Source organism: Astatotilapia calliptera, chromosome 19 (assembly GCF_964374335.1).
Source record: "Astatotilapia calliptera chromosome 19, fAstCal68.1, whole genome shotgun sequence".
In the NCBI taxonomy this organism is placed as follows: domain Eukaryota; kingdom Metazoa; phylum Chordata; class Actinopteri; order Cichliformes; family Cichlidae; genus Astatotilapia; species Astatotilapia calliptera.
Genome location: NC_137440.1, coordinates 2,554,024 through 2,581,078, shown reverse-complemented (window position 1 = coordinate 2,581,078; position 27,055 = coordinate 2,554,024). Strand labels below are relative to the sequence as shown.

At 40.6% G+C, this 27,055-nt stretch overlaps 1 protein-coding gene and 1 long non-coding RNA gene across 2 annotated transcripts in view; one reads left to right on the top strand and one right to left on the bottom strand.

Moving 5' to 3' along the window:
• Positions 1-21,048, bottom strand: part of rragd (ras-related GTP binding D) — a 73,793-nt gene extending 52,745 nt beyond the window's left edge. The window contains exons 1-2 of the mRNA XM_026151962.2: positions 20,791-21,048; positions 18,261-18,556 (exon numbers count right to left, since the gene is read on the bottom strand). Of these exons, the coding sequence (XP_026007747.1) occupies positions 18,261-18,556; positions 20,791-20,986 (492 nt within the window). The 5' untranslated portion in view covers positions 20,987-21,048. The remainder of the gene's footprint in view (positions 1-18,260; positions 18,557-20,790) is intronic.
• LOC145422475 (uncharacterized) lies at positions 977-2,253 on the top strand. The gene is made up of 2 exons (XR_013903762.1): positions 977-1,974; positions 2,057-2,253. It is a non-coding gene; the product is annotated as an uncharacterized LOC145422475 (long non-coding RNA).
• Positions 21,049-27,055: the final 6,007 nt, after the last annotated feature.

Below are 27,055 nucleotides of genomic sequence, written 5' to 3'. Positions count from 1 at the left end.
AGGACGGTAAGCTCCACCCTTGTGCCTTCTTCTCCCGCCGTCTGTCCCCTGCAGAGAGAAACTATGATGTCGGGGATCGGGAACTGCTGGCGATAAAACTAGCCCTGGAGGAGTGGCGGCACTGGTTGGAGGGCACGGCTCAGCCTTTCCTCGTCTGGACAGACCACAAGAACCTGGCATACCTACAATCAGCTAAGAGGCTCAACGCTCGACAGGCCAGGTGGGCCCTGTTTTTCACCCGTTTCCACTTCTCCATCTCTTACAGACCCGGTTCCCGGAATGTCAAACCCGACGCCCTGTCCCGTCAGTTCTCAGTCTCGGAGGACACCACTGAGCCCGCTCCCGTTCTCCCCGCCACCTGTGTCGTGGGCGCCATCTCCTGGGGGATCGAAGCAGCCATTCGGGAGGCTCAGGTGTCGGAACCGGATCCGGGAGGTGGGCCAGCCCAACGGCTCTACGTCCCTCAATCAGTACGTTCTCAAGTACTTCAATGGGCCCACACTGCCCGCTTTACGTGCCACCCAGGGGTCCACCGCACTATCAACTTCCTCCAGCGCTACTTCTGGTGGCCCTCTCTGACGCGACCTGTGCCCGGAATAAACCGTCTCATCAGCCGCCCGCTGGACAGCTCAATCCCCTGCCGACTCCGTCCAGGCCGTGGTCCCATATAGCTTTGGACTTTGTAACCGGACTGCCGCAATCAGCAGGGAACACTGTCATACTTACCATCGTAGACCGTTTTTCTAAAGCTGCCCACTTCATAGCTCTACCCAAGCTTCCCACGACTGCTTACCCGTCATGTGTTTCGTTTGCATGGGATCCCGGAAGACATTGTGTCTGACAGAGGCCCCCAGTTCACGTCTGGTGTCTGGAAGGAATTCTGCTCCTCATTAGGAGCAAAGGTCAGTCTGACCTCCGGTTACCATCCCCAAAGCAACGGTCAGTGTGAGCGAGCTAACCAAGAGCTCGAGGCAATGTTGCGGTGCACAGCGTCCTCCAACCAGTCCATCTGGAGTGATGAACTACCCTGGATTGAGTACGCCCATAACAGTCTGACTTCCTCTGCCACTGGTCTGTCTCCCTTCGAGGTCTCACTGGGTTTCCAGCCACCTCTCTTCCCCTCTGTCAAGGGTGAGTATTCTGTACCATCTGTCCAGGCCCATCTACGTAGGTGCCGACGAGCTTGGCGGGCCGCACGGACGGCGTTGCTGCGCACAAAGGACCGAACCAAACAGACCGCAGATCGCCGCCGCACACCAGCTCCAGCATACAGCGTGGGACAAAAGGTATGGCTGTCCACACGCTTTGTTCCTCTCAGGACTGAGTCCAAGAAGCTCAACCCAAACTTCATTGGTCCTTTTGAGGTTTCGGCGCTGATCAACCCCGTCTCTGTGAAACTCCGGCTGCCGCGCAACATGAGGATTCACAATGTGTTCCACGTCTCCCAAATCAAACCTGTCCGGAATAGCCCTCTGTGCCCTCCTTCCGGGCCCCCTCCGCCCGCCCGGCTTGTGGACGGCTTGCCCGCCTATTCCATCACGCGGATTATGGACTCTCGCCACCGCGGGCGTGGCTTCCAGTACCTTGTGGACTGGGAGGGCTATGGCATTGAGGAGCGGTCCTGGGTTCCGCGGGCCGCTGTCCTGGACAAGCGTATGCTGCGGGCCTTCCATCTGTCTCATCCTGGTAAGCCTGGTGGGTCGCCGGGGGGCTCCCGTTGAGGGGGGGGTACTGTCATGGTCCCTGTGCCCCGCTGGTCAATCCTCTATTGGGCAATATGTTTGTGGTTTGTTTGCTCTCTCGCCCTCTCTCTCTCACTCTCTCTCTCTCTCGCCACGGCGATGCTCACTGCGGGCTCCCGCTGCTGGCCCACACACCTGCTCATCACCACACCGGCCGCTGATCCCAGCTGATTACTGCACTACTTAGATGGCGAGTCTGCACTAGTCTTCGCTGGATCGTTGAGCTATCAGTGTCAGTTAGACTTGTGTTTCGGCTAACCTTCACCTTGAGAATTTCTTATTATTATCCTGCTAACCCCACGTTTTGTGTGTAGATCGTTTTTGGAACCCGATGCGGAGAGGAGTGATTGAAGGGGGAACGTTTTGTACAGAAAGTGTGGAACACCCTTCTCCCAACCCTGTTTCCCACGGACCCTGGCGACCCGGACCCGTTTCCCCTGCACGTTGTATATAGCCACTTGGTGTATGTGTTCACTGTAAATAAACGCACTGTCCTTCGCTTAAAGGAAAACCCTGGCCTGCGCCTGAGTCTCTTTCGGAACCCCTAACACACCCTCAACAGAGCAATCGAAGTCACATTGCCCAGCCTCGCCCCCCTTAGTTCCTCTTCATGCCCTGTCTCCGCAGTCTGATGCGTGATGTGTGAAGGGTCCGGGCTGTGAGGATTATGGCAGTGATGACTTTTCCCAGGAGAAGCTGGGACCCTGTTTACTAGAAGGTTTTAAAATTTCTGTACTTTTAGGTGACAGGAGACATGTGGCCTGGTCAAAACACAGAGAGCTGCACTCTAAAAGATCTTTAAACATAGTAAACATACCTTGTGTGCCACAGACTGCTCCCAAACACGAGGGGACAAGTAATACCTCTAAAACACTTAAGTTGGCTTTATTAAACATTAGATCTCTAGCTGGGAAAACATTTTTAATTAATGATTTAATCACTGAGCACAGCCTTGATTTTATGTTTTTAACTGAAACTTGGTTGGACCAAAGTAACAGTGGAGCTGTTCTCATCGAGACGACCCCTCCTAACTACAGTTTTATCAGTGAAGTCAGGGCGAGCAGGAGAGGAGGAGGGGTCGCTGTCTTATTTAATGAATCATTTCAATGTAAGCAGCTATCTCCTGGAAGTTTTCAGTCTTTTGAATATGTGGCTTTACAGCTGAAGGCCCCATCCAAAGTTGTGTTTCTTAATGTTTACAGGCCTCCCAAATACTGCACAGACTTTTTTAATGACCTCAGTGAACTGCTGTCTGTGATCTGTGTTGATTTTGACTGTGTAATTATTGCTGGGGATTTTAACATTCATGTGGACAACCCTCAGGACAAAGGGACTAAAGACCTGAGTAACACTCTGGGCAACTTTGGGCTGACTCAGCATGTAACAGAGGCCACACATAATAGAGGACACACTCTTGACCTACTGATCTCCAAAGGCCTGAGCATTTCAAAGGTTACTGTGTCTGATGTGGGCCTGTCTGATCATTACTGTGTTTTCTTTGAAAGTAAAATCTCAGCCCACACAAATATATCAACAACAGTGATCACAAAACGGTGTATAACTGAACACAGTAGTGCAATTTTTAACCAGGTCTTCCCATTAACACCTGACCTGCCCAGAGGGTCAGTCAATGAGCTCGTCAATAGCTTCAATGCTAACATGTTAAATGTAATGGACACTATTGCTCCCATTAAGGTGAAGGTTATCTCTGGAAGGAAAAAGTCTCCATGGAGAAACTCCACACTGGTGAAAAATGAAAAAAGAGAGTGTAGGAAAGCTGAGCGCAGATGGAGAAAAACAAACCTCCAGGTTCATTATGACATTTATAAAGAGAAACTTCACAATTATAATTTACAACTGAGGGATGCAAGGAGGTCCTACTTCTCTGACATCATCACTAAAAACAGCCATAATGCTCGGGTCTTATTTTCTACAGTTGACAGGCTAACAAACCCTCCTGTGTCAGTGGCAGCTGAACTTCATTTGACCATGGCCTGCAATGACTTTGCCAAATTCTTCACTGAAAAAATCCAAAAAATTAGACAAGCAATTGGTACATCAACAGCAGATCCAGGATATGTACTGTGTCCACCAAAAAACTGTTTAAACACCATGAAACAGTTTCAACCTATTAACAGCAAAGACCTGGAGGACATCTTAGGTCAACTGAACTCCTCCTCCTGCTGTTTAGATGTCCTGCCAACAAGTTTTTTCAAAAAGGTCTCAAAGAGTTTAGAGTCAGACCTGTTACAGATCGTCAACTTTTCTTTATTATCAGGTGTGTTTCCAGAATCACTAAAAACTGCTGTAATCAAACCTATACTGAAAAAGGACAATCTTGACAAGACACAAATGAACAACTACAGGCCGATCTCAAATCTCCCGTTTTTAAGTAAGATCATTGAAAAAGCAGTTTCTCAACAGCTCAGTTACTTCTTAAAACAGAATAATTGCTACGATGCCTTCCAGTCTGGTTTTAGACAGAACCACAGCACTGAAACCGCTCTGACCAAAGTGTTTAATGACATATGTCTGAATACAGACAGTGGAAAAATGTCAGTCCTAGTTTTACTGGATCTCAGTGCAGCATTTGATACAGTTGACCACAACATATTACTCAAACGACTGGAGAACTGGACAGGTCTTTCAGGAACTGTACTAAACTGGTTCAAAACATACTTAGAAAACAGGAAATACTTTGTATCAATAGGTAACTTCACATCTGAGCAGACAAGTATCACATGTGGAGTTCCCCAAGGTTCCATCTTGGGACCCCTTCTGTTTAACATCTACATGCTCCCACTGGCACAGATTATAAAGAACAACAAAATAAACTATCACAGCTATGCAGATGACACACAAATATATATCACAATGTCACCAGGAGACCGAGGCCCTGTACAGGCTCTTGGTAAATGCATTGAGGAAATCAATGACTGGTTGTGCCACAATTTTCTCCAGCTAAACAAAAACAAAACTGAGGTAATAATCTTTGGCGCCAAAGAAAAACGATTACAGGTCACCAGAGAACTTCAATCTATACATCTAAAAACCACAAACCAGGCGAGAAATTTGGGTGTAGTGATGGATGCAGACCTAAACTTAGAAAAACACATTAAGACAATAACAAAGTCAGCTTACTATCACCTCAAGAATATTTCAAGGATAAAAGATCTGATGTCTCAACAGGACCTGGAAAAACTAGTCCATACATTCATCTTTAGTAGGCTTGATTACTGTAACAGCATCTTTACAGGTCTACCTAAAAAATCAGTCAGACAACTACAGCTCATTCAGAACTCTGCTGCTCGAGTCCTCACTAAGACCAAATAAGTGGACCACATCAGTCCAGCTCTGAGGTCCTTACACTGGCTGCCTGTCCGTCAGAGGATAGACTTTAAAGTTCTGATGCTGGCCTATAAAGCTCTGAATGGTTTAGGACCAAAATACATCAATGACCTTCTGACCCAGTATGAACCATCCAGATCCCTCAGGTCATCTGGATCCGGTCTTTTATCAGTTCCCAGAGTCAGAACCAGACACGGAGAAGCTGCATTCAGCTTTTATGCTCCTTATATCTGGAACAAACTCCCAGAAAGCCTCAGATCAGCTGAAACACTCAGTTTATTTAAATCCAGGTTGAAGACTCACCTGTTCTCAGCTGCATTTGAATAAAGCACCAAATCCACACTTTAAGCTTAAATTTCAAAACTTACATTTAACTACTGATTTTATCTACTGTTCTGATTTTATCTGTTTTGATTTTATATACTGTTGTTTGTTTGTTTGTTTGTTAATTAGTTAGTTAGTTTATTTGCTTGTTTTATTCAATTTTAAATCATGCTTTTTATTTGTTCTTGTTTCTAATGTCTCTGTAAAGCACTTTGAATCACCTTGTTGTTGAATTGTGCTATACAAATAAACTTGCCTTGCCTTGCCAAAGGGATTAACCTCCTAGGACCTGGCGTCCACATACTGTATGTGGACATCACATTTTGGGATGTCTAGACAAAAAATACAAAATTTTGCTGTACAAGGGCGTAGAGCTGGGCGATAGAACGATAACGATATGTATCGCGATATAACTTTTACTCGATAGAGAAATTAAGCTATCGCGATAGACCTCGCCGCTCTTGTCCTCTTAAAAAAAAGAAAAAAAGAAAAAAGGTCAGCCAATCCAAATTAAGTAGCGCAGAGCCGAACCAATCACAGCCGCAGCGTCACGTCGCGTGCCTTGTTACGTACAGCACAAGTGCCAAGCCGCACGTGTGTTTGTTTGGGAAGCAGCCAGCGCATAATGGAGGAAATGAGTGTGCCGACTAGAAAAATCAACCGAGCGTGACCGAAGAGAAAACAGATGATGGTTCCAATGCCGGAGAGATTGTCGAACGGAAGAGCCATAGAAGTTCCGTAGTGTGAAGGTATTTCGGCTATTTCAAGTCTGACAAAAAACAGAGTAGCGTGCACTGTAAATTGTGCCGAAAGCAAGTCTGGAAATACAATAAACTGGTGCATGCCTCACACTGTGCGCCACGTTATTGTTTCGGTGAAATGAATTTCTACAATACTGTTACTGTTAATTCTACTCTCTGCAGTGTTTAAATGCTTACATATACACAAAGTTACTATCCGTCCACACATACGACTTGGTTCTGCTTCTATGCCCCAGCTTTGTTTACTTTTTCCCACCGAGGCTTCTAGACTTCTGATTGGCCAACATTTCTGCACGGTTAGGAATCTAGCACCACCTGCTGCTTTGGCATGTTCATAGCAGCGTTTTCCTTCATTTCTGCCTTTATGTGTGGACGGGATTATTTTTTAAAACGAAAACGGAAAATCTCCGTTTTCAAAAATACCCGTGTATGTGTGGACGTAGCCTCAGTCTCTGACTGGAAGCGCTAATTCGTCATTTGGCTTTTGTCAGACTAAAGTAACTGTTAAAACTGTTTGAAAAGCTAAGCTATACAACAAGGAGAGATTGAGAATTTCCTTTTAGTTCTCAGTTTATTTGATATTGACAAAAGTTAGTCAGTTTTGTCTGTTCTTCTGTAAAACAAACTAAGATTTATTTTTAGAATTAATATTTTGTTTCTAAGTGGAATTGACAATTTAGTCTGTTTCGTTTGTTCTATTTTGAAACTTAAACGCTTTAGCGGCTGCCTTTTGTGTAGTTTGCAATATTTGCCTTTATTTATCTGAAAAAGTCTCATGTTCCTTAAGTACATCTACCCTGTTGAACTTATTATGGGAAATAAATATTTAAATAAAAACAAGCTGCTGATTATTTCACATTTTACTTGTGAGCAACGGCACATTTAAATCTTACAAATATAGTTATTTGGCTGATATCGTGATAGATATCGTTATCGCCTGAAATGAAAAAAACATATCGTGATATGAAAAAATCTCATATCGCCCAGCTCTACAAGGGCGTGATATTCACTTATGAGGACATTATACTGCATCTGTTCTATTCTAAATTTAAAGCTAATATCCTCATATGTGGATCTCATTTCTCTCAGAAACAAAAATCAGGTAAAAAAATGCATGCCATGAAAGAGTTCGGGTCTTAGGAGGTTAAGGTTATTTCTTTTAATGTAAATGGGCTTACAAATCCTATTAAGCGAAGCAGGATTCTAACTAAAATGAAGAAAGATCGAGCACAAATCGTATATTTCCAAGAAACCCACTTGACTAATAAAGAACATGAAAAATTCAAGAGAATGGACTTTACAAACATGTTCTCCTCATCATACAAATCTGGCCGCAGGCGAGGTGTGATGATCCTAATCTCTAGGGATCTAAATTTTGAAAAGTTGTCTGAAATTAAGGATAAGGAAGGGAGGTTTATACTGGCTCGGGGAACGGTTGATGGTAATCTGGTTACATTAATGAATGTTTATGCACCACCAGGAAGTTACCTGAGTTTCTTAAAAAAAATTATTAATATAATGGTGACAGAAACCCAAGGCCCCTTGATTTGTGGCGGCGATCTGAATATTCGCCTGCGGCCGGATTTAGATAGCTCTAATAGAAGAATGCTGGAATCAAGTACTCTGTATAAAAGAGTCTCTGCACTTTTTGAAGAGGTAGATTTAATTGACGTATGGAGAAATCGTTTCCCTACAAGGAGAGATTATTCTCATTACTCAGCTCCACATTCCCTTTATACAAGGATAGATTATTTCATGATGTTTGGAAAAGATAGGGATAAAATCCAATCATGTGAGATGGGTACAATAGACATAAGTGACCATGCACCACAGTATCTGACAATTGATTTAAACGTATACCCCAAAACATCAACATGGACATTGAACTCATCTTTGCTTAAAGATGTAAAATTTAAGAAAGAAGTAATGAAAGAACTCAAAGATTACCTTGAAATAAATGATAACGGAGAAGTGTCACCTCCAATACTATGGGGATGCATTAAAAGCTGTCATAAGAGGGAAGATCATAGCATTTGCCTCTTTTTAGAAAAAAGCTCGAGAGAAAAAAATGGCAGAATTACAAAGGACTCAAAAACAATTAGAAAGTGAGCATAAACAAATGCCTTCAACCAGCACTCTAAAACAACTAACAATGATCAGAAATGAAATAAATAAGCTGAATACACAAGCGATAAAGAGAAAATTACTATATTTGAAACAGAAATATTATGAATGTGTATCAAAATCAATGAAAATTCTTAGCATGGAAACTTAAAAAGAAAATTGCAGAGAATACTATAACTAAAATTAAACACCCAGAGACTGGCAACATGATGACTAATCTACATAAGATACAGGAAGCCTTTGAATCATTTTATAAAACATTATACGCTAAGGTTCCAGGTGGAGCCGAGTACGAAATTGACAATTTTCTGAATTCTTTATACCTACCAAGTTTGAATGAGGAACAAAATAAAATAATGATTGCAGAAGTGACAGAAACTGAACTCATGAAAGCCATCAATAGATTAAAAACAAACAAGTCACCGGGCTCCGATGGTTATACCGCAGAGTGGTACCAGGGAATTTAAACAGAAATTGATCCCTATATTACTCTCTACTTTCAACTGGGTGTTAAAAAAAGCGCAAATCCCACCGAGTTGGAATGAGGCTATCATCTCGGCTATCCCAAAAGAAGGTAAAGACAAAATTGAGTGTGGCTCATATAGAATAGAATAGAATAGAATAGAATAGAATAGAATAGAATAGAATTCAACTTTATTGTCATTGCACATGCACAGGTACAGGGCAACGAAATGCAGTTTGCATCCATCCAGAAGTGCTTTAGTGATATAGATATATTACAATATATATTAGCAATAATATACACCCATCTCTGTCCTCAACATAGATTACAGACTGTTTACCTCTATAATTGCCAGACGAATGGAAGAATCTTTACCCAACCTAATTAGTAATGACCAAACGGGGTTCATAAGAAATCAGCAGACACAGGACAATATACGCAGAACTCTTCATGTAATAAATCAGATACAAACATCTAAAAGTAAAGACATGCTTATGAGTATCGATGCAGAAAAAACTTTTGACTCTGTAAATTGGGACTTTCTTTACAAAGTCTTGAACAAATTTGGCTTACATAATAGAATTATTGATACGGTGAAGGCATTATATACTAACCCTACTGCAAGAATTAAAGTTAATGGTTATCTCTCAAATAGCTTCGCTCTGCAAAGAGGAAATAAACAAGGCTGCGCTTGGTCTCTACTTTTATTCGCATTATACTTAGAACCTCTGGCACAATCAATCAGACAAAACAAAGACATCAAGGGAATAAACATTAGAGAACAGGAACATAAGCTTGCTTGCTATGCAGATGAGATATTAACACACATAACACATAACTCCCTACCTGAACTGATGAATCTATGCCAAAAATTTGGGAAACTTTCTGGGTATAAAATTAATATGTCCAAAATTCAAATACTTAACTATAACTTTAGCCCCCCAGCTCACTTGGTTGCTCAATATCCAATGAGATGGCAAGCAAAATCATTGAAATATTTGGAGTTGTCATACCTAAAGACCTAACTAAATTATTTGAGGAGAATTTTGGTTCCCTGCAGAAGAGAATAGTGGATGATATCAAACGATGGAACATGATTCCCTTTCTAACTTTATACGATCACGAATTGAATCCATCAAAATGAATATTCTGCCAAGATTACTGTATTTATTCCAAACACTACCAATACAAATTGATCAAAGCCAATTTAACGAATGGGACAAAATTATATCACGATTTATACGGGGAGGGAAGAGACCAAGGGTTTGTTTTAAAACTTTACAATTACAAAAAAAGACAGGAGGATGGGGGCTGCTGTCACTAAAAAATTATTTTCGGGCTGCTCAGTTGAAGACTGTGATTAACTGGTGTGATATAAGCTATAAAGCACAATGGAAAAATATTGAGGAGAGCATCTTTTCTTTTCCAATACAAGCTGTCCTGATGGACTTAAACATTAAAAAATATATAGACAAGGTCTACAACCCTTGGGTGAAATGTACACTTAATGTATGGAGAAATGTTATGAGGGAATTTAAATTGGAACAGGACTTGGCTTTATTTAAATAGTATGCATATGACTCTGATTTGCCCCAAATAAATTGGACTCACGTTTTAAAAGTTGGTCTGCTAAAGGATTACCTGCATTCGATAGTCTGACTAAAGATGGGAACTTAATTAGTTTGGATACATTGAAACAAAAATACTGTCGCGCTGACCTAGTAGGTGTGGCTGTTATTCCTCTTTTCCTCCTCCTGCCCTCTACCTGTTCGGTGGTGCTGCTGCTTTCCCATGGCCACTGATTAGACCTTGGGTGCAATCAACAACTAAGCACGGCCTGGTGTGCGCCGCCCTGCCAGGTGAGCCACATTAGAGCAATCAAGGGTGGGCGTGCCGAGTAAACCTTTAAATGCATGCAGCAGTCATTTGACCCGGGTGCAACATACTGAGAGGACGGCAAACAAAGCACTTTTCCACTGTGAGGAAGACTTTGAACAAGACAGGCTATCGGTAAGCTCTTGAGTTCACATTTTGCTTTTGCAGATGTATCTGGGACTATGGAAGCTCAGTTGTGCAAATGTTTTACGCTTAGGGAAATAGTTGCTGCATTTAAGTTTAATTATATTGACAAAAATGAATGTTTAAGTTTGAATAAATTGTTTGTGCAGTTAGTGTTCCCACATATTTATGTTAATTAATATTAAAAAATAGTTACCCCAAATCCTTGGGTGGATTGTAAAACTAGTGAATAAATGTTTGGTTTTGATTTAAAGAAAATAATTCTTTGTAAAGAAAATCCTTAGTTAAAGTCTATTAAAATGTTTGTGAACGCTAAAATGTATACTTTAAAATACAATTGTTTATAAAAAAGTGTTAAATGCAAAGAAGACACATTGTGTATATTTATTTAAGAACCACAGTTAAATTAACACAGTTAACCACATGGTAAATGGCTTTACTGAAGTGTATTTTGTTATTTCATCTGTCTTCTGTGTAATTTATCTGAATGGTTAATGAAATGTTCTTTATTTTTGTGTTGAAAGGTTTTTTACCTGCTGCTACCTACCAGCTATCAAACTAGTTGGTCTAAATAAAGTTGAGTGAAATTCAAAGTCTGGTCTTTTTCAAGTGTGGACACCTCACAGTCAGAGGAACACTTGACAGTAAAAAACCGGCCTGGCCAGTAGAGAAACCGGCCTTGACCAGTGAAGACTCCACAAAAGCTCACCACAAAGACGGAGAAGACTCCACCTGGGGGCCTGGAGGAAATCGCACGCCGTTTGCCAGTCCAATCAACAACCGAGGACTCCGAGTGGCAGTCGGGTCCAAAGTTTCTCCAACTTCCTGAAGATGAGTGGCTGAAGAAATCCGCCGGAGAAGTCGCTGCCCAAGCTCGAGAAACGGTCACAAAGCTACAGAAAAAGACTTTTGTTGCGGTCCTTACCAGAATGCACATCAAGGCGGCTCAGGACTCAGTACACGTAGAGTCGAGAAGACCACGAGGAGTAGCAACCCAACAGCTAATCGACGAAAGGCGATTCAGCAACCTGAGAAGGCTGATTGGGACCGTGGCGTGGGTCTGGAGGGTTGCCAAAAAGTTCATGAGATCAAAGACCAGAGACCAAGAAAAGTGGGAGGTAGTACCATCTTCGGGTGTCCTCACAGTCAGCGAGAGACAAGATGCTTTTCGAGACCTTTGCCTAGCAGCACAAGAGGGCGTCAACTTCCCAAGCACCACAACAGACAGACTAGTCGTTTACAGAGACCAAACAAGTGGACTTCTAGTTTGTGGTGGCAGAATCCAAACCTTCAAAAAAGACCGCAAAGCCGTTCCCCTTTTACCATTCCAAGCCTGGCTATCCACCCTCCTTGCCAGAGAAGCACACAGCGAGGGACATGGCGGAGTGGCAGAAACCTTACTGCGGATGAGAATGAAGGCTTGGGTTGTCAGAGGAAGAATTATTGCCCAAAAGGTCGTTGACCAGTGCATCATCTGCAAGAAGGCAAAGGCAAGAACCTGCAAGCAAGTAATGGGGGACTTACCTGAAGAGAGGTCAAATCCTGCTGCACCATTCGAATTTACATCTGTTGACCTGTTTGGACCCTATCATGTGAGGGATGATGTCAAGAGAAGAGTGACCATGAAAGTTTGGGGAGTTGTGTTTTGCTGTATGGCAAGCCGAGCCATTCATGTCGAACTAGCGAGCACACTATCAACAGAGAGCTTCCTGCTTGCCTACCAGAGGTTCACTTCTGTCCGAGGCCATCCCCGAAAAATCTGGTCAGATCCTGGTACAAACTTTGTCGGCGCCAAACCTGTCTTGGAAGAAATGTATGCTTACCTGAGACGACAAAACAAGGAGTCGCTTGAAGAATACTCTGCCAAAAATGAGACCATCTGGGCATGGAAGATTCTTCCTGCTGACTCACCTCACCGAAATGGGGCCGCCGAAGCTGCTGTCAGAGTTATCAAGAGAGCCCTCCATACTCTCGGCAATACAGAGGCTCTTACCTTTAGTGAGTTTCTGACAGCACTCCAGCTAGCCGCCAACCTTGCAAATGAGAGACCCATTGATGCCAGAATTCAGAGCCGAGAAGATCGCATTGACTACATCACGCCGAATAATCTGTTGCTTGGTCGAGCCACACAAAGTGGGGACTTCAAAACTGTTGACTTCACAAATTATCCTTTCAAAAGGCTGAAGGAAATACAAACCATAGTCAACAACTTCTGGAGGTCCTGGAGCCAACTCGCTGGACCAAACCTGTTCATCCGCAGTAAATGGCATACTTCAGAGAGAAACATTGCTGTTGGAGACATAGTTTGGCTCTGCGACCAAAATGCCCTTAGAGGGCAGTTCAGACTTGCAAAAGTCATTAGCGTGAATCCTGATTCCAAAGGGATCGTTCGAGATGTGCATGTGAGGGTCTCTCCAAGTTCCAGCATTGCGATCAAGAGTCCAAAACCCGCTACCACAAGTCCTGAGCTGGGCACCACCTTACATCGGGACATCCGGCGTCTTGTGGTCCTTTTACCGGTGGAAGATCAAGTAAGGGACCAGCCCACCTGAGTGCGATCTTTCCAGACAGTGCTGAGCAAAGATCGAGTGGGAGGTGTCGCGCTGACCTAGTAGGTGTGGCTGTTATTCCTCTTTTCCTCCTCCTGCCCTCTACCTGTTCGGTGCTGCTGCTTACCCATGGCCACTGATTAGACCTTGGGTGCAATCAACAACTAAGCACGGCCTGGTGTGCGCCGCCCTGCCAGGTGAGCCACATTAGAGCAATCAAGGGTGGGCGTGCCGAGTAAACCTTTAAATGCATGCAGCAGTCATTTGACCCGGGTGCAACATACTGAGAGGACGGCAAACAAAGCACTTTTCCACTGTGAGGAAGACTTTGAACAAGACAGGCTATCGGTAAGCTCTTGAGTTCACATTTTGCTTTTGCAGATGTATCTGGGACTATGGAAGCTCAGTTGTGCAAATGTTTTACGCTTAGGGAAATAGTTGCTGCATTTAAGTTTAATTATATTGACAAAAATGAATGTTTAAGTTTGAATAAATTGTTTGTGCAGTTAGTGTTCCCACATATTTATGTTAATTAATATTAAAAAATAGTTACCCCAAATCCTTGGGTGGATTGTAAAACTAGTGAATAAATGTTTGGTTTTGATTTAAAGAAAATAATTCTTTGTAAAGAAAATCCTTAGTTAAAGTCTATTAAAATGTTTGTGAACGCTAAAATGTATACTTTAAAATACAATTGTTTATAAAAAAGTGTTAAATGCAAAGAAGACACATTGTGTATATTTATTTAAGAACCACAGTTAAATTAACACAGTTAACCACATGGTAAATGGCTTTACTGAAGTGTATTTTGTTATTTCATCTGTCTTCTGTGTAATTTATCTGAATGGTTAATGAAATGTTCTTTATTTTTGTGTTGAAAGGTTTTTTACCTGCTGCTACCTACCAGCTATCAAACTAGTTGGTCTAAATAAAGTTGAGTGAAATTCAAAGTCTGGTCTTTTTCAAGTGTGGACACCTCACAGTCAGAGGAACACTTGACAAATACAATCTGGAAAAGCAGGATTTTTATCGATACTTGCAAATAAGACATATTAAGACAACAATCAGAGTGGTGTCGAACACTAATGTAGATTTGATAGCTATGCTTAAAAAGGCATATAGTGGCAACGTAAATAAAAAACATATTTCCTTTTTGTATACATTTCTTACAAATAAGCTTTCTCACTCAAATGAATATGTGAAGATATTATGGGAACAGGAGGGAGGAGTGTATATAACAAAGGATGAATGGACTCAAATATGGGAACAACAATGGAAATGCACTTCCTCACGAAGATGGAGGGAATTTGGATGGAAAACTATGATACGGTTCTTTATCACCCCTTGTCAAAAGACTCATTATGACGGGAATCCCCCTGTATGTTGGAGAAAATGTGGACACCAACGAGCACACCACGCTCACATAATGTGGGACTGCTCTTTGATCAGGGCTTATTGGAAAGACATTCACGAAACACTACAAGAAATTTTCAACTGTACATTCCCTTTTGGAATGAAAACATTTCTTTTTGGATGTACGCCACAGGAATGGTCTAAAAAAGATAAATGTTTACTAAGTGCCTTGCTAGTTGCAAGTAAAAAATGTATAACAAAGAAATGGTTATTACAAGATGTACCAACTTTATCATTGTGGTGGGAAATAACACTAGAGATTTATAGGATGGAGGAGTTAACGGCATATGTGAATAACAGAGTAAGTTGTTTTTTGTCGTGCTGGGATAAGTGGGTCCAATACACCAATATACATAAGCCGAATTTAATTCTCAAATCTTAAAATCAATAATCTGGCTACTGGTCACTCCCGATTGTTCAGTGTTTCTGTTTTGTTTGGTCTATTGCAAATTGTGTTAATCAATGCCTGTAACCCGCATCGTAAACTGTAAAACCCAAAAATAAAAAATGAAAAAAATAAATAAATAAATAAACTACAAGATTTTTTGGATTTGGGGCCATTGTGTGCCGGGAGTCTGGCGACAGCTGTTTTCAAAGTACAATTGAAATCACCTCCCACCAAGATCATTCCTTCAGATGTATCACTCCTGTAACACCTGTAACATTCAGCAGTCGCCTCATTGCTCTGACACACACAACAAAACTATTGACTAGACTACACATTAACTACACAAGATTTGCGCTAAACGTCGCAAATCTGTCACATCTCAAGACACCGCCGTCACTCCTAAAACTTCCCCCTTCCTAAACAACTAAATTCCATGTTGCCATATCATTTTTTGATTGGTCGACATGGTACATTTTTCCACCAATAGTGGGTGGGTTTGTTTTGGTTTTGTTTTTGCTCACAGACAGAGAGTGCTTTCGAGCGTTTTCCTTATAAAACGTCGTTTTTACCGTTTCTTCTCGCAGTAAATATAAACAACGATAGTATTCAGGAAGAAAACCAAACATTGCATATATTTAGCAATATGTGTATATTACCACACAGTGTTGGTATTATAGGAACTGCACTGCAAAGGTTTGAGTCCCATCTAACTGAGATTTGGATTTTATCATGTAAATAAGAAGTCTTCATCATATATAAAAGTTAGCCATGCAGTTTCACAGGTTTCCGTGTTGGGACCAATACTTTTTACATTATATATGCTTCTACTGGTTAATGTTGTGTGAAAATATTACATATACTTTCATTGCAATGTAGATGTCTCCCACTTAGAATTATTTAGGAAGACAGATGACAAATCAACTAAATTATGGACATGTCTTAGAGACCTAAAGGTTTGAATGACATATAATTTTCTAATTATAAAATTGGACAAAACTGAGATTACTTTAAATCTCACACGCCATATAATTCCTCTGGATGGCCTCACTGTGGTCTGTGAGGAATCATGGAGGCATTTTTGGTCAGGACAAGTCATGCACACATTAAACAAACATATAGGACTCCTTTCCTTTATCTATGTAATATAGCAAAAATTAGAAATATATGTTTCAGATTTATGCTGAAAAACTGGTTCATGCATTTGCTGTTCTAAAAGTTCCCTGAAAGTTTTCTGTTTTCTTTGTATTATTGTAAGAGTTACCTTAGATTATGATACACCTTGAGGCAAATGTTGTTGTGATTTGGCACTGTATAAATAAAACTCCACTGAACCTTACTTTCCAGGTAGAATATCATAGAGCTGGGCGATATATCGAGTTTTTAAAACATATCGATATATTTTTATACGAGATATAAGATGTGACAATATCCTTTATATCGATATAGTCTATGTTACGTTATAATTATAGTTGTGGAGCCGCAAGTTTGCCTCTCTTTCGTCCACTTTTGTCTCTACGCAACGTTACTCCGCCTCGCCTTCACTGAAGACAACTCCCCCTCCTCCCCCATCGCTTCACGTGCAGGCAGCGACAAGACGGACACGGCAAATCTCCGTTAACGAGTTACTGCGCATCGCCCCATGCGTGGGGCTGGACGGCGTCAACGTGCTAACGAGCTAAACATGCTAACGAGCTAACCGCGCTAACGAGCTAACAGCGCTAACCCTAAAATCCTTTCATTCTCTCAAAAGTTGATAGCGCGCCTTATGTATGAATTCTGGTTGTGCTTGATGGCCACGAACCGATTTTATGTGGTACACGGCGCTCAGCAATCTGTCCAAAAATGTTTTAGTACGACTTTGCTAAGCTACGGAGCTGCACCGCTTGATAGATTGTCGGCGCATTACGGCTACCGAGGAGCTTCGCGGAGTGATACGTACTGTGCATCAACATAATATTACCGTATTGTGTGTGTATAAAGTCCATAAATGGCACCTGTAAGAGACGTGGTTATGAAGCGGATTTCAAACTCCAGGCTATCAGTCACACAGTAAAACTTGGGAACAGAGCAGCTGTGAAATCTGTCTGTCTTTGTTATTACGCTCAGCGTCTTTTAGTTTACATTTTGACTGCACAATTGTGAGCTCTTTGTTTAGCACAAAAACAACCTTGTTTTCTTTTATTTATGGAGCATTATTATTTAATGAATGCTCATAATTTAATTTTGAGTAATTTTTCATGTACATCTGTGCTGTATGTTAATAAAAGTGCCTGTGTGACATCTGGGACACAGCTTTGACTAAGAACTCTCTTTTTGTTCTTACTTTATGGCTTAAAAGAAAATTTATCGAGATATATATCTTATATCGCCATCCAGCTAAAAAATATCGAGATATGAATTTTGGGTCATATCGCCCAGCCCTAGAATATCATATCATAATATATCTCTGATTAACCGGAATTACCCTTTATCACATAAACATTTATAATGGTATCACCACAAACAATAATATGACACAGCCCTACTTGACAGATATGCAAATTCTGAAAACATCATTAAAGTTAAGCAGTATACTAAGCATGTCATTACCCTCTTATTAATCCTTCCACTGTCATTCAGTTCTCTCTTGCCTTTAATGATGTGGTACAGTCAGATTTGATTTTACCACAGAGCAGAGCCGATCATCAGTATGGGGACCAGTATGCTGCATAATTTGCACAGTACAGTTTTCTGTTCTGGTGGCTGCTCATTTACAAACAAGCTCCTTGATTTGTTTTGGCTGGTCTTTCTGTGGTGACGAGGTGACTATTGCAAACAGTCATCTAAAGCAATGAAAAAAATACTGCAGTAAACAGTTTGCTATGATAGCTCAAAATAAACAACAGAGTTAAATATGAAACGATAGACTTGTGTTTAACGTTGTCATATCTCACAGCCCTAATAGCAGCTGTTCTGAAAAAGTAACAGTGCACAGAGGACCTGGATGGGGGAATCAGCCAAATGTGAATCTGTTAAGCTTTGGATTTTTACTGCTCCATTTCCAAAACTTTTAATCACATTTTGCTATTATGGTAACATGACAACAGTATATAGTATATACTGTTTCACTGTATTTCCTTGTGAACTGACCTGTGAATCAATGACAAAGATTAATGCTCCAGTGCCTCTGAAGATCATTTCGTAGTCAAAAGTGGGGTCAAAGAAGTCAATCTGACCAGGAAAGTCCCAGATCTGGAAACTGACAAAGGAGCTGCTGGAGACATCCTCTCTGCAGATCTTATTAGTACTCTCCAGGAACAGAGTCTCACTGGGAGACATTTTATGGAAAACCACTTTCTGGATGGAGGACTTCCCACTCCTTCTCAAGCCCATCAACAAAATACGAGGTTTGACCACACCATTCACGGAATCACTGAAGCCTGGAGCTATAAAACAGCAAAGGGAAACCTTTAGGTGAGCAATTCTACAAGTTCTAAAGATTGGTGCGCACGGTACTCTTAATTAGTGACGGCCAAATGAAGCTTTCTGAAACACTGAGACTTGTATTGAAAAAGGTGTCATTACTCAAAGCTTCTCAACACAGTCCTCTGCGGTGCCATCTGGTGTCCAAAAATATGAAGAGCAGCTTGAATCTACAACTTAAATTGAACTGCTTTAATTAACATTACAACACATCTCAGTACATTTTCCACCAGAGATGGGTGACGTTAGACACTTCAATATATTTCCAGTATGTCAATATAGTATTCACAGCACTTCACTGGTTTCACATTTTACCATCTTACACCCTGGAGTTTGCCAAAAGGCAAAGACGCACGACGTCTAGAGGAAACCAGCCACTGCTCATCACCAGCCAATACCATCCCTCCAGTGAAGCATGGTGGTGACAACATTATGCTGTGGAGATGTTTTGCAGCAGCAGGAACTGAGAGATTATTTACAGTCGAGGGAACGATGTACAATGTACAGAGTCATGAAACAGGAACTGCTAATCCAGTCTGGGTCTTTTTGGACTCCTTTTATCGTAAAGTTCCTGGGAGGGAATTTGCCAAATCTATTATGAAGGAGGGATGGAGGTTAACGAATCTGTTGATTTTAAACATTTAGAGAATTATTGTCAATAGTCCCACTGTTAACTTATTATTATATTATATTTACATTAAATCTGGCTTCTTTCAATTGCGCCAGATTTCTAAAGCTAAGTGTTATATACCACGCAGCGACCTTGAAAAACTTCCACGCTTTTGTGAACTCCAGGTTAGACTATTGTAATTCTCTTTACGTTGGTCTCTAATCCATTCCTCTTCATAGGCTACAGCTTGTTCAGAATGCTGCGGCTCGCCTTCTTACTGGTGCTGGAAAATTTGATTCTATTACTCCAGCTCTTGTTGATTTACACTGGTTCATGTAACTTTTTATCAAATATCGTATTGAGTTTAAAATTTTGTTACTCACTTTTAAAATTCTGAATAACATTGCGCCCAGTTATCTCACTGATCTCCTTATCTGTATGTTGCCGAGCGCTAAGATCATCGGGTCAATTACTAGTGCCATCGTGCCTTTGCTTCAGCTGCACCTAATCCTTGGAATAGGCTCCCCGCTTCTATTCGTGCCTCAGACTCTATCCAATCCTTCAAATCACAACTGAAAGCTTACTTATTTAACCTGGCCTTCCTGACCAGTTAGTGCCCTTATCGCATCTAAACGAATTAATTTCACTACTGGTTCTTTTAACTTCTTAGTTGATATTCTGTATCTATGAACTGACCTTCCTTCTGAACTGAGGTCTGATACCTTTTTTTTTTTTTTTACCTCACTCTTCTTGTCTATTAGTGCCTCCCTTCTGTCTGTGCTAGTACCTGATCTGTATTTTGTTAATTGATTTATTTTGATCTTGTGTATTATTGTGAAGCACTTTGAAATACCTTTGGTTTATAAATGTGCTATACAAATAAAACTGTATTGCATTGTGTTGTATTGTATATTTGAATGACACATTGATCATTGTTATTACTTTTTTAATTGCTAATTGGTATTTAATAGCCATTTCAAGGAGTGGGAGGAGCCACTGGATATTTAGTCAGGGACTAGTGTGCCAGGTCATGATGGAGAGTGGACCATAGTAGCCTATTGTTAGGAGCCCTCATTAACGCGGTTTAGGCTAGTGCAGAGCTGTTTCTATTTAATTTAGAATTATCTTTAAATTGAAGGTTTCTTGTTTTTCCTTTGTTTCTTTGTAAAGTCTTTCTACTCCTACTTGGCTGCAAAAGTAGTTCTACTTGAGCAAAAGTTGTGAATATTTTTGTACACCTTATATTGTTATATTGTTCTTATATTGTTTTTTAATCATTTGCAATCTTTTTTTTAGATTTCTCCATATAATTTGTTAATTTGCAAGAATTTTGAAACTTTGTCTTCATGGGGTGTTATTACAAATTCATTTCATCTATTTAATTGTATTTAATCTAACATGACAACATGTGGAACAAGTGAAGCGCTGTCGATAAATGCCAGTACCCCTGGCACTTCTGTAGGTGTGCACAGTTGACATTATCATGCTGTACACAACTTCGCTAGTTACGCCCACGATTGTAGAGAAAACAGCCCGTTTTCCGAGTGTGTGACCTTCCAAAGCAGTGAAGTTGCAAAAATCCCATACCTCTGTCCTCACAGCTCAGGTCGGCATCAGAGAACGCCTCCAGGTCGTACTCGTCGTCGTCATATTCCAGAGCTTCGTCCTCCTCTCCGCACAGGACTGAAACTTTCTCACTGGTCATGCTGATGTTTTGTTTTGGATTCAAACTGCTCGTGGTATCCAGCTTTCCCACAGCGTTCACCTGATACGTGAGCGCCATGCCGGTGAACTTTCACCCGCGGTCCCCGCCTCCAGTCGCTGCATACGCAGCCAAGCAGGGAGGTGTCAAAGCGTAGGTTTAGTCTTGGTAGCTTTACAACACTCCGTCTCATACTGTAGTAAAGTATTTAGAAGCAAATTAAAATTACATTTCTGATAAATATTTATTTAAGATTTGCTTTACTATTTATTTCAAAAAAGGTCTACACATTAAAAGAAAGCAAAGCATTAGGGTAATAGGGAAAAGACATCTGAATGATCTTCAGACGTATGTGGCTGTGAAACAATAGCTGCATCCATCTTGGGGTGACTGTGGCTCAGGGGATTTGGAAGCTCATCTGTAACTGGAAGGTTGCTGGTTCAGGCTGCTCTCTCTGTCCTGGTCGTTGTGTCCTTGGGCAAGACACCTTACCCTACTGGTGATAGCCAGAGGGGCCGATGGCACGATATGGCAGCCTCGCTTCTGTCAGTCTTCCCCCAGGGCAGCTGTGGCTACAACTGTAGCTGCCTCCACCAGTGTGTGAATGTGAGAGTGAATGAATAGTGGCATTGGAAAGCGCTTTGGGTGCCTAGAAAAGCGCTACATAAATGCACTCCATTATTATTAAAACATGATAATAATAATAATAGCACCATGCCGAGTGTGTGTTTTGTTGTTGTTTTCCCATCGACCTATTTATCTGTGCTGTGCTTTTTTGGAAATCGAATTTCCCAGAGGAACCCACCCGAGGGATTAATAAAGTTCTATCTTATCCTTATTACTAAATATGTGTTTCATTTTTACACCTTTTTCTGAGTCTTCTTGTTTGTTTCTTGTTTGTCTCTGTGGAGAACCTAATTGTTTTCACATGGGACCAACTGAACACATCAGTGATACTGAATGGAACCAGACCTGTGAGGAGCCAAGGAGGACAGAACGGGGCTGTAGAACTAAGCAAAGAGTTAAGAGGGGGATATACACTTACTGTCCACTTTATTGGGGACACTTATTCAACTTCTCATTAACACAGATGTCTAATTAGCCAATTACAAAACAGCAACTCAATAATATTTTATTTATTCTTTTTATTATTAGTCCTTTATTTATCCAGGTAAAAAAAATCTTATTGAGATAAAAATTCTCATTTCCAAGAGAGACCTGACATCATGGCAGCAAAAGTCAAAAACATGTACACAACAAATAGAATATCCCATACAAACATGTGAACAATATACAATAACAGATTAATTAAGAGCAACATTACAACCTCAATACTCGAAATGTGCAATTCATTCACTTGTATTTTTATTTTTTATTCCTATCTATTCTATTTATCCCCTTCGTATATTTTATTTATATTGTCTCTGTATTTATATGTGTGTGTGTGTGTGTGTGTGTGTGTGTGTGTGTGTGTGTGTGTGTGTGTGTGTGTATATATATATATATATATATATATATATATATATATATATATATATATATATATATATATATATAATATTCTGTAACTCTGAAACTTCCGTCGGTGCTGTGCTTTTTGGAAATCGAATTTCCCAGAGGAACTCACCCGAGGGATTAATAAAGTTCTATCTAATCTAATCTAATTAAAAACAATCACACTGAGTAAAAGAGTCATTGTCTTGTTCCTTTAAGAGGGACTTAAACTCCCCCAAGGTAAGCAATTCTGATCATTTCAGTTCCTTCTGCAGATTATTCCAGAAAACAGGGGCAGCATATTTAAAAACCTTTTTTCCTAATTCTCTTCTGATTTTTGTGGACAATCAATTGTGAGAACGAAGGCTGTATTGGTTGTGTTTTTACCAGTGTTGGGTAAGTTACTTTAAATTAGTAACTTAGTTACATTACTAGTTACTCCTATCAAAAGTAACTCAGTTACTTCAAGTTACTCGTTACTTTCAAAGTAACTAGTTACTAGGGAACAGAACTTTGGTTTTACCCAGAATTCTCTTATTAATGTGTTGCTTCCCTAACTGGATGCCCAGCAAGGATGCCAGTCTTCTAGCTTGCTTACATGTTAGCACTATCCTGCCACAAGTACACTGTGCCACCTAATGGCCTGAACCTAAAATGGTTAAAATGGCAGTGTAGTAGTGCGAGTGCAAGTTAATGATGAAATGCATGAAACTAAATTAGAAATTAACAAAAAGCTGAAAATTTAAATTGTTAAAAGTTTCAATGTGAATAGTTGTTTTTTGTATTATATGATTTATTTATTACATTTTATGTGGAGTGAATAAATAAAAGTATATTTACGGTGGCCCCCAGAGACAAAGCACGTACAAACTCCAAAACACGTACGAACTCCGAAGCACGTACAAAACACAACAGAAGTGCTCCAGGATGCTAGGGGCAGTGTTGAGCTTTTGTTGTTGTTTTAAAATTATTTATATGAGTGCTTGTGTATAAATACACAAACAATACACATATGCTTTCAATTGTGTAATTTAAGTGATCCAGGTAGCTCTGTTTTGCAAGTTCAGTTACGCTAGAAATGTGGTTTGGAGTTTGTACATTCTTTGGAGTTTGTGCGTGCTTTGTCTCTAGGGGCCACTGTATATATTTATATATAAACATATATAAATAAACCACTTTTTTTTTTACATGAGTAATTCCGTTCGTGCATAATTTTATATTGTTGTTAATAATAAATTAATTAAAGCAACAAAACAACCTGAAGAGCCGGTTGGGAGCCGAAAGAGCCAGTTCTCTAAAAAGAGCCAGAAATCCCATCACTAACAGAGCCGCCTCCAGCCACAGGTGAGTTTCCTTGTCAGGGTGTGCACTCCTGGTTTGTCCAATCAAAGCCTCCTTCCTCTAATTAACTGGAGATCCTCAAATTGACACCAGCCTGCAGTCTGTGGACCTGGGGAAATGGTGAGCAAAGGGAGAGGGAAAGAAAAGATGCAGCCTGCAGACATGTAACAGCCATGTACAGTACACAAGTTCCATAGAGGACTGTGCTGTTACCTTGCACACGTCAGACTTTCAGGACATCTTCAGGTCATGCCACCAACAGAAGTACTCTGATGACTCTGCAGTGGCTGGATGTATTAGTAATGGGCATGAGAAGTAGAGAGCACTAGATAATTTTATGAAATGGGCAAGGAGAAACCATTTGCTTCTGAATGTGAATAAGACCAGAGACATGATAATCGAAAAAGACAGCTACATGTCAGGGTAATACCCTGGGACAGGATGTTGATGTGATAGAGAAGTAAAAGGAAAGTTTTAAGCTTAACCTTGAGAGTAGAGAGGGTGGCTGTTCCTTAATCCAAACTAGGAGCTGGTTTCACAGAAGAGGGGCCCGAGAGCTGAAGACTCTGCCTCTCATTTAATTTTTAAAAATTGTAATCCAGTAGTCTGTGAATGAATTGTTCTATCTGGGTGATATGGTGCTATGATGTCTTTAAGATAAGATAGGGCCTGATTATTCAAGACCTTGTATGTGTTGCATGCGAGGAGAAGGATATTAAATTTGATTCTTGAAAGAGCCAATGAAGAGAATGTCTTTCTCTCTAGTCCACGTCAGTACCATTGCTGATACAACCAAAGGGGTTTCAGCGAGTTTTTAGGATAACCTAATAACAATTTATTTCAGTAGTCCTGCCTAGAAGTAATAAATGCACTGTCAAGAAATAGTAGAGTTTAGGTAACTGTTCTGAACTGTGTTGGGCCCATGGCACTGAACAACTTAGACATAAACTTCAAAATACAGCTGCTATAATAAAATGTGTTCCCCTCTGCTGTAGAATCCATTATTATAAATATGAATGTTATGAAGAAATAAGTTGCCCAAAGAGGGGTCACAGGGAATCAGTTTCTATGCCATGTGTCTCAGTATATGATTTAAAGGTTTATTATTACCTGAGATACACAGATTAAGCTACACTAAACACCAATGCATATTGTAACAGGAACAGGAAGTGATACAATATCAGAGTGAGAGCCAGCACCAAATGAGAGCACCACCAATGCAAATATAGTGCCAAATCTCAACAAGCGACTAAACTAAATTAAATAATATAATATATTACACTTAAAAATATAAGAAATAGCTCTAATATATACAAATAGATCAATATAAATATCACGAACATTACAGAGATTAAATATATATAATCACACGAGCCAAGGGGTGAAAATGGGTGTGGGTCACTATCAGCCAAGGTTTCAGGTGAATTCATTGTGAAACCTAGCTCCAACCTGTCATGTGATTTACTGAGGTCAAATGGCCCAGGATGTGAGTGGGCATTAAGGCGTCTGGGGGTGGATCTCAAAACTGGATTATAGATGGCAGACAGTTGGTCACACATATATTTCCCTTAGTATTTAGGTATGAACACAAAGCAAAGATGATCAAACCAGCACAAAGAGACTTTAAAGTGATTCTACTGTAAAAGCATTGAACAGGTAGAAACAGAGGCTGCAGCCTGACTGTTCATCAGTTTGTTACCTGTTGAAGTTAAGCAGTGACTGGCTTCACCGCAAATGATGGCTCACGTTATCACAGTGCTGGGCTAGGGCCAGCATTCATTCAGCTTTATCATCACTCTGGGTTCTTGGCTTGCATGCTAAGTACAGGTGCTTGCGAAGAGAGGGAAGCAAGAGTACTATATGTGTCACATTTGTCTTCTTTTTTTTTTTACATGAACCATAGCAGGGGTACCAAACATGAGGCTTAGGGGCTAGAATTGCCCCGGCAAAGACTCCTATCCACTCCAGTCCCACTGCATGGTTATGGAAAATGTAAAGGAGGACATACATTTATTTGGTAAAAAAAAAAAGTTGCTGTGAATTAACAAAAATGTTCTGTTTTCTAATTAATAAGCAGCTTTCACTGCTAATTACAAGCCTGTCTGGACAATAAGCTACTGAAACTTTTTCTGCAATTTTACACAATTGGTTTAAGGCCCAAAGAGTCATGCCTGACATCCCTGAAGGAGAGAGAGAGAGAAACATGGGCAACATAACAAAAACTGTTTCTTTTTTTTATTGAAAAATAAGTCCTTTCTTGCCTTTTTCCTTTAGACCCTGATATGCTTACTCCAAAGGTCAGTTGTTAAAACGGCTCCTTTGAAACATACAGCAATAAATCAGAGAGACTTGACTCTCTGATTTATCCTAAAGAACAATTTCAAGGTATTACACTGTATAAGCAATAGTAACTTGATTTCAAAATAAACCTGCACATTTCTTGCAGCAGTGAGTTATTGTGCTTTGAAGATCATCACTGGGAGTGACTAGGATGGACAAGGTTAGACAGGATTATTGAAGAGGAAGAATTCAGGTTGTGTGTTTTTTTTGGGATAAAATTAGAGAAGCAAGACTGAGATGGTTTAGATAACTGCAGAGGAGGGATAGTGGATATATTGGACAAAGGATATTTAATATGGAGCTGCCAGGCAGGAGGAAAAGAGAAGGATGATATTAAAGATTCATTGATGTAGTGAAAGAGGACATGCTGCTACTGACATCCTCTTGGTCCTTTTACACCAGCCCTAATCGAGCCCCACTTGTTCCAGCCACCTCTCATGTGGAGATCGGATCATCTTATAACTCCTGATCTCCATGATCTATATTTACAAAGACATCAGTAAAAAACTCTCCCAAGCTAATTTAGCATATTAAAGGAAGAATTAACTAAGAAAAGAATTAATCTAAGCACTCGGGGCAGTGACCCCCAAACTGGGTGCGTGGCTTGAGCAGATGATCTGATCTGAAACATAGGTGTTACAAATGTGCAAAAAAACGAAGCCATCAAGAATGGGGCAAACAGTTTCTAATGACACGAAGACTCCTGCACGCCTTTTGGGCCATGTTTTGAGGATGTAGAAATCCATGTTGTGAAGTGAGATTTGGGCATAGGTCTTTTCTTCCACGTTCGGGGGACTACCCTTGGTTGCAGTCTTTTTTCAGATCTACCCACATCTTAATGTGTTTACATTTTCTACATTTTTTTACCTAAAGCACATTTAGACTAGCTTTGTCAGACAACCCAAGAAAGACTGATGAGCTGACGAGTGCCTGATGCTGTGCAGTGACACAAGCCAACGCAACCATTACCCTCGA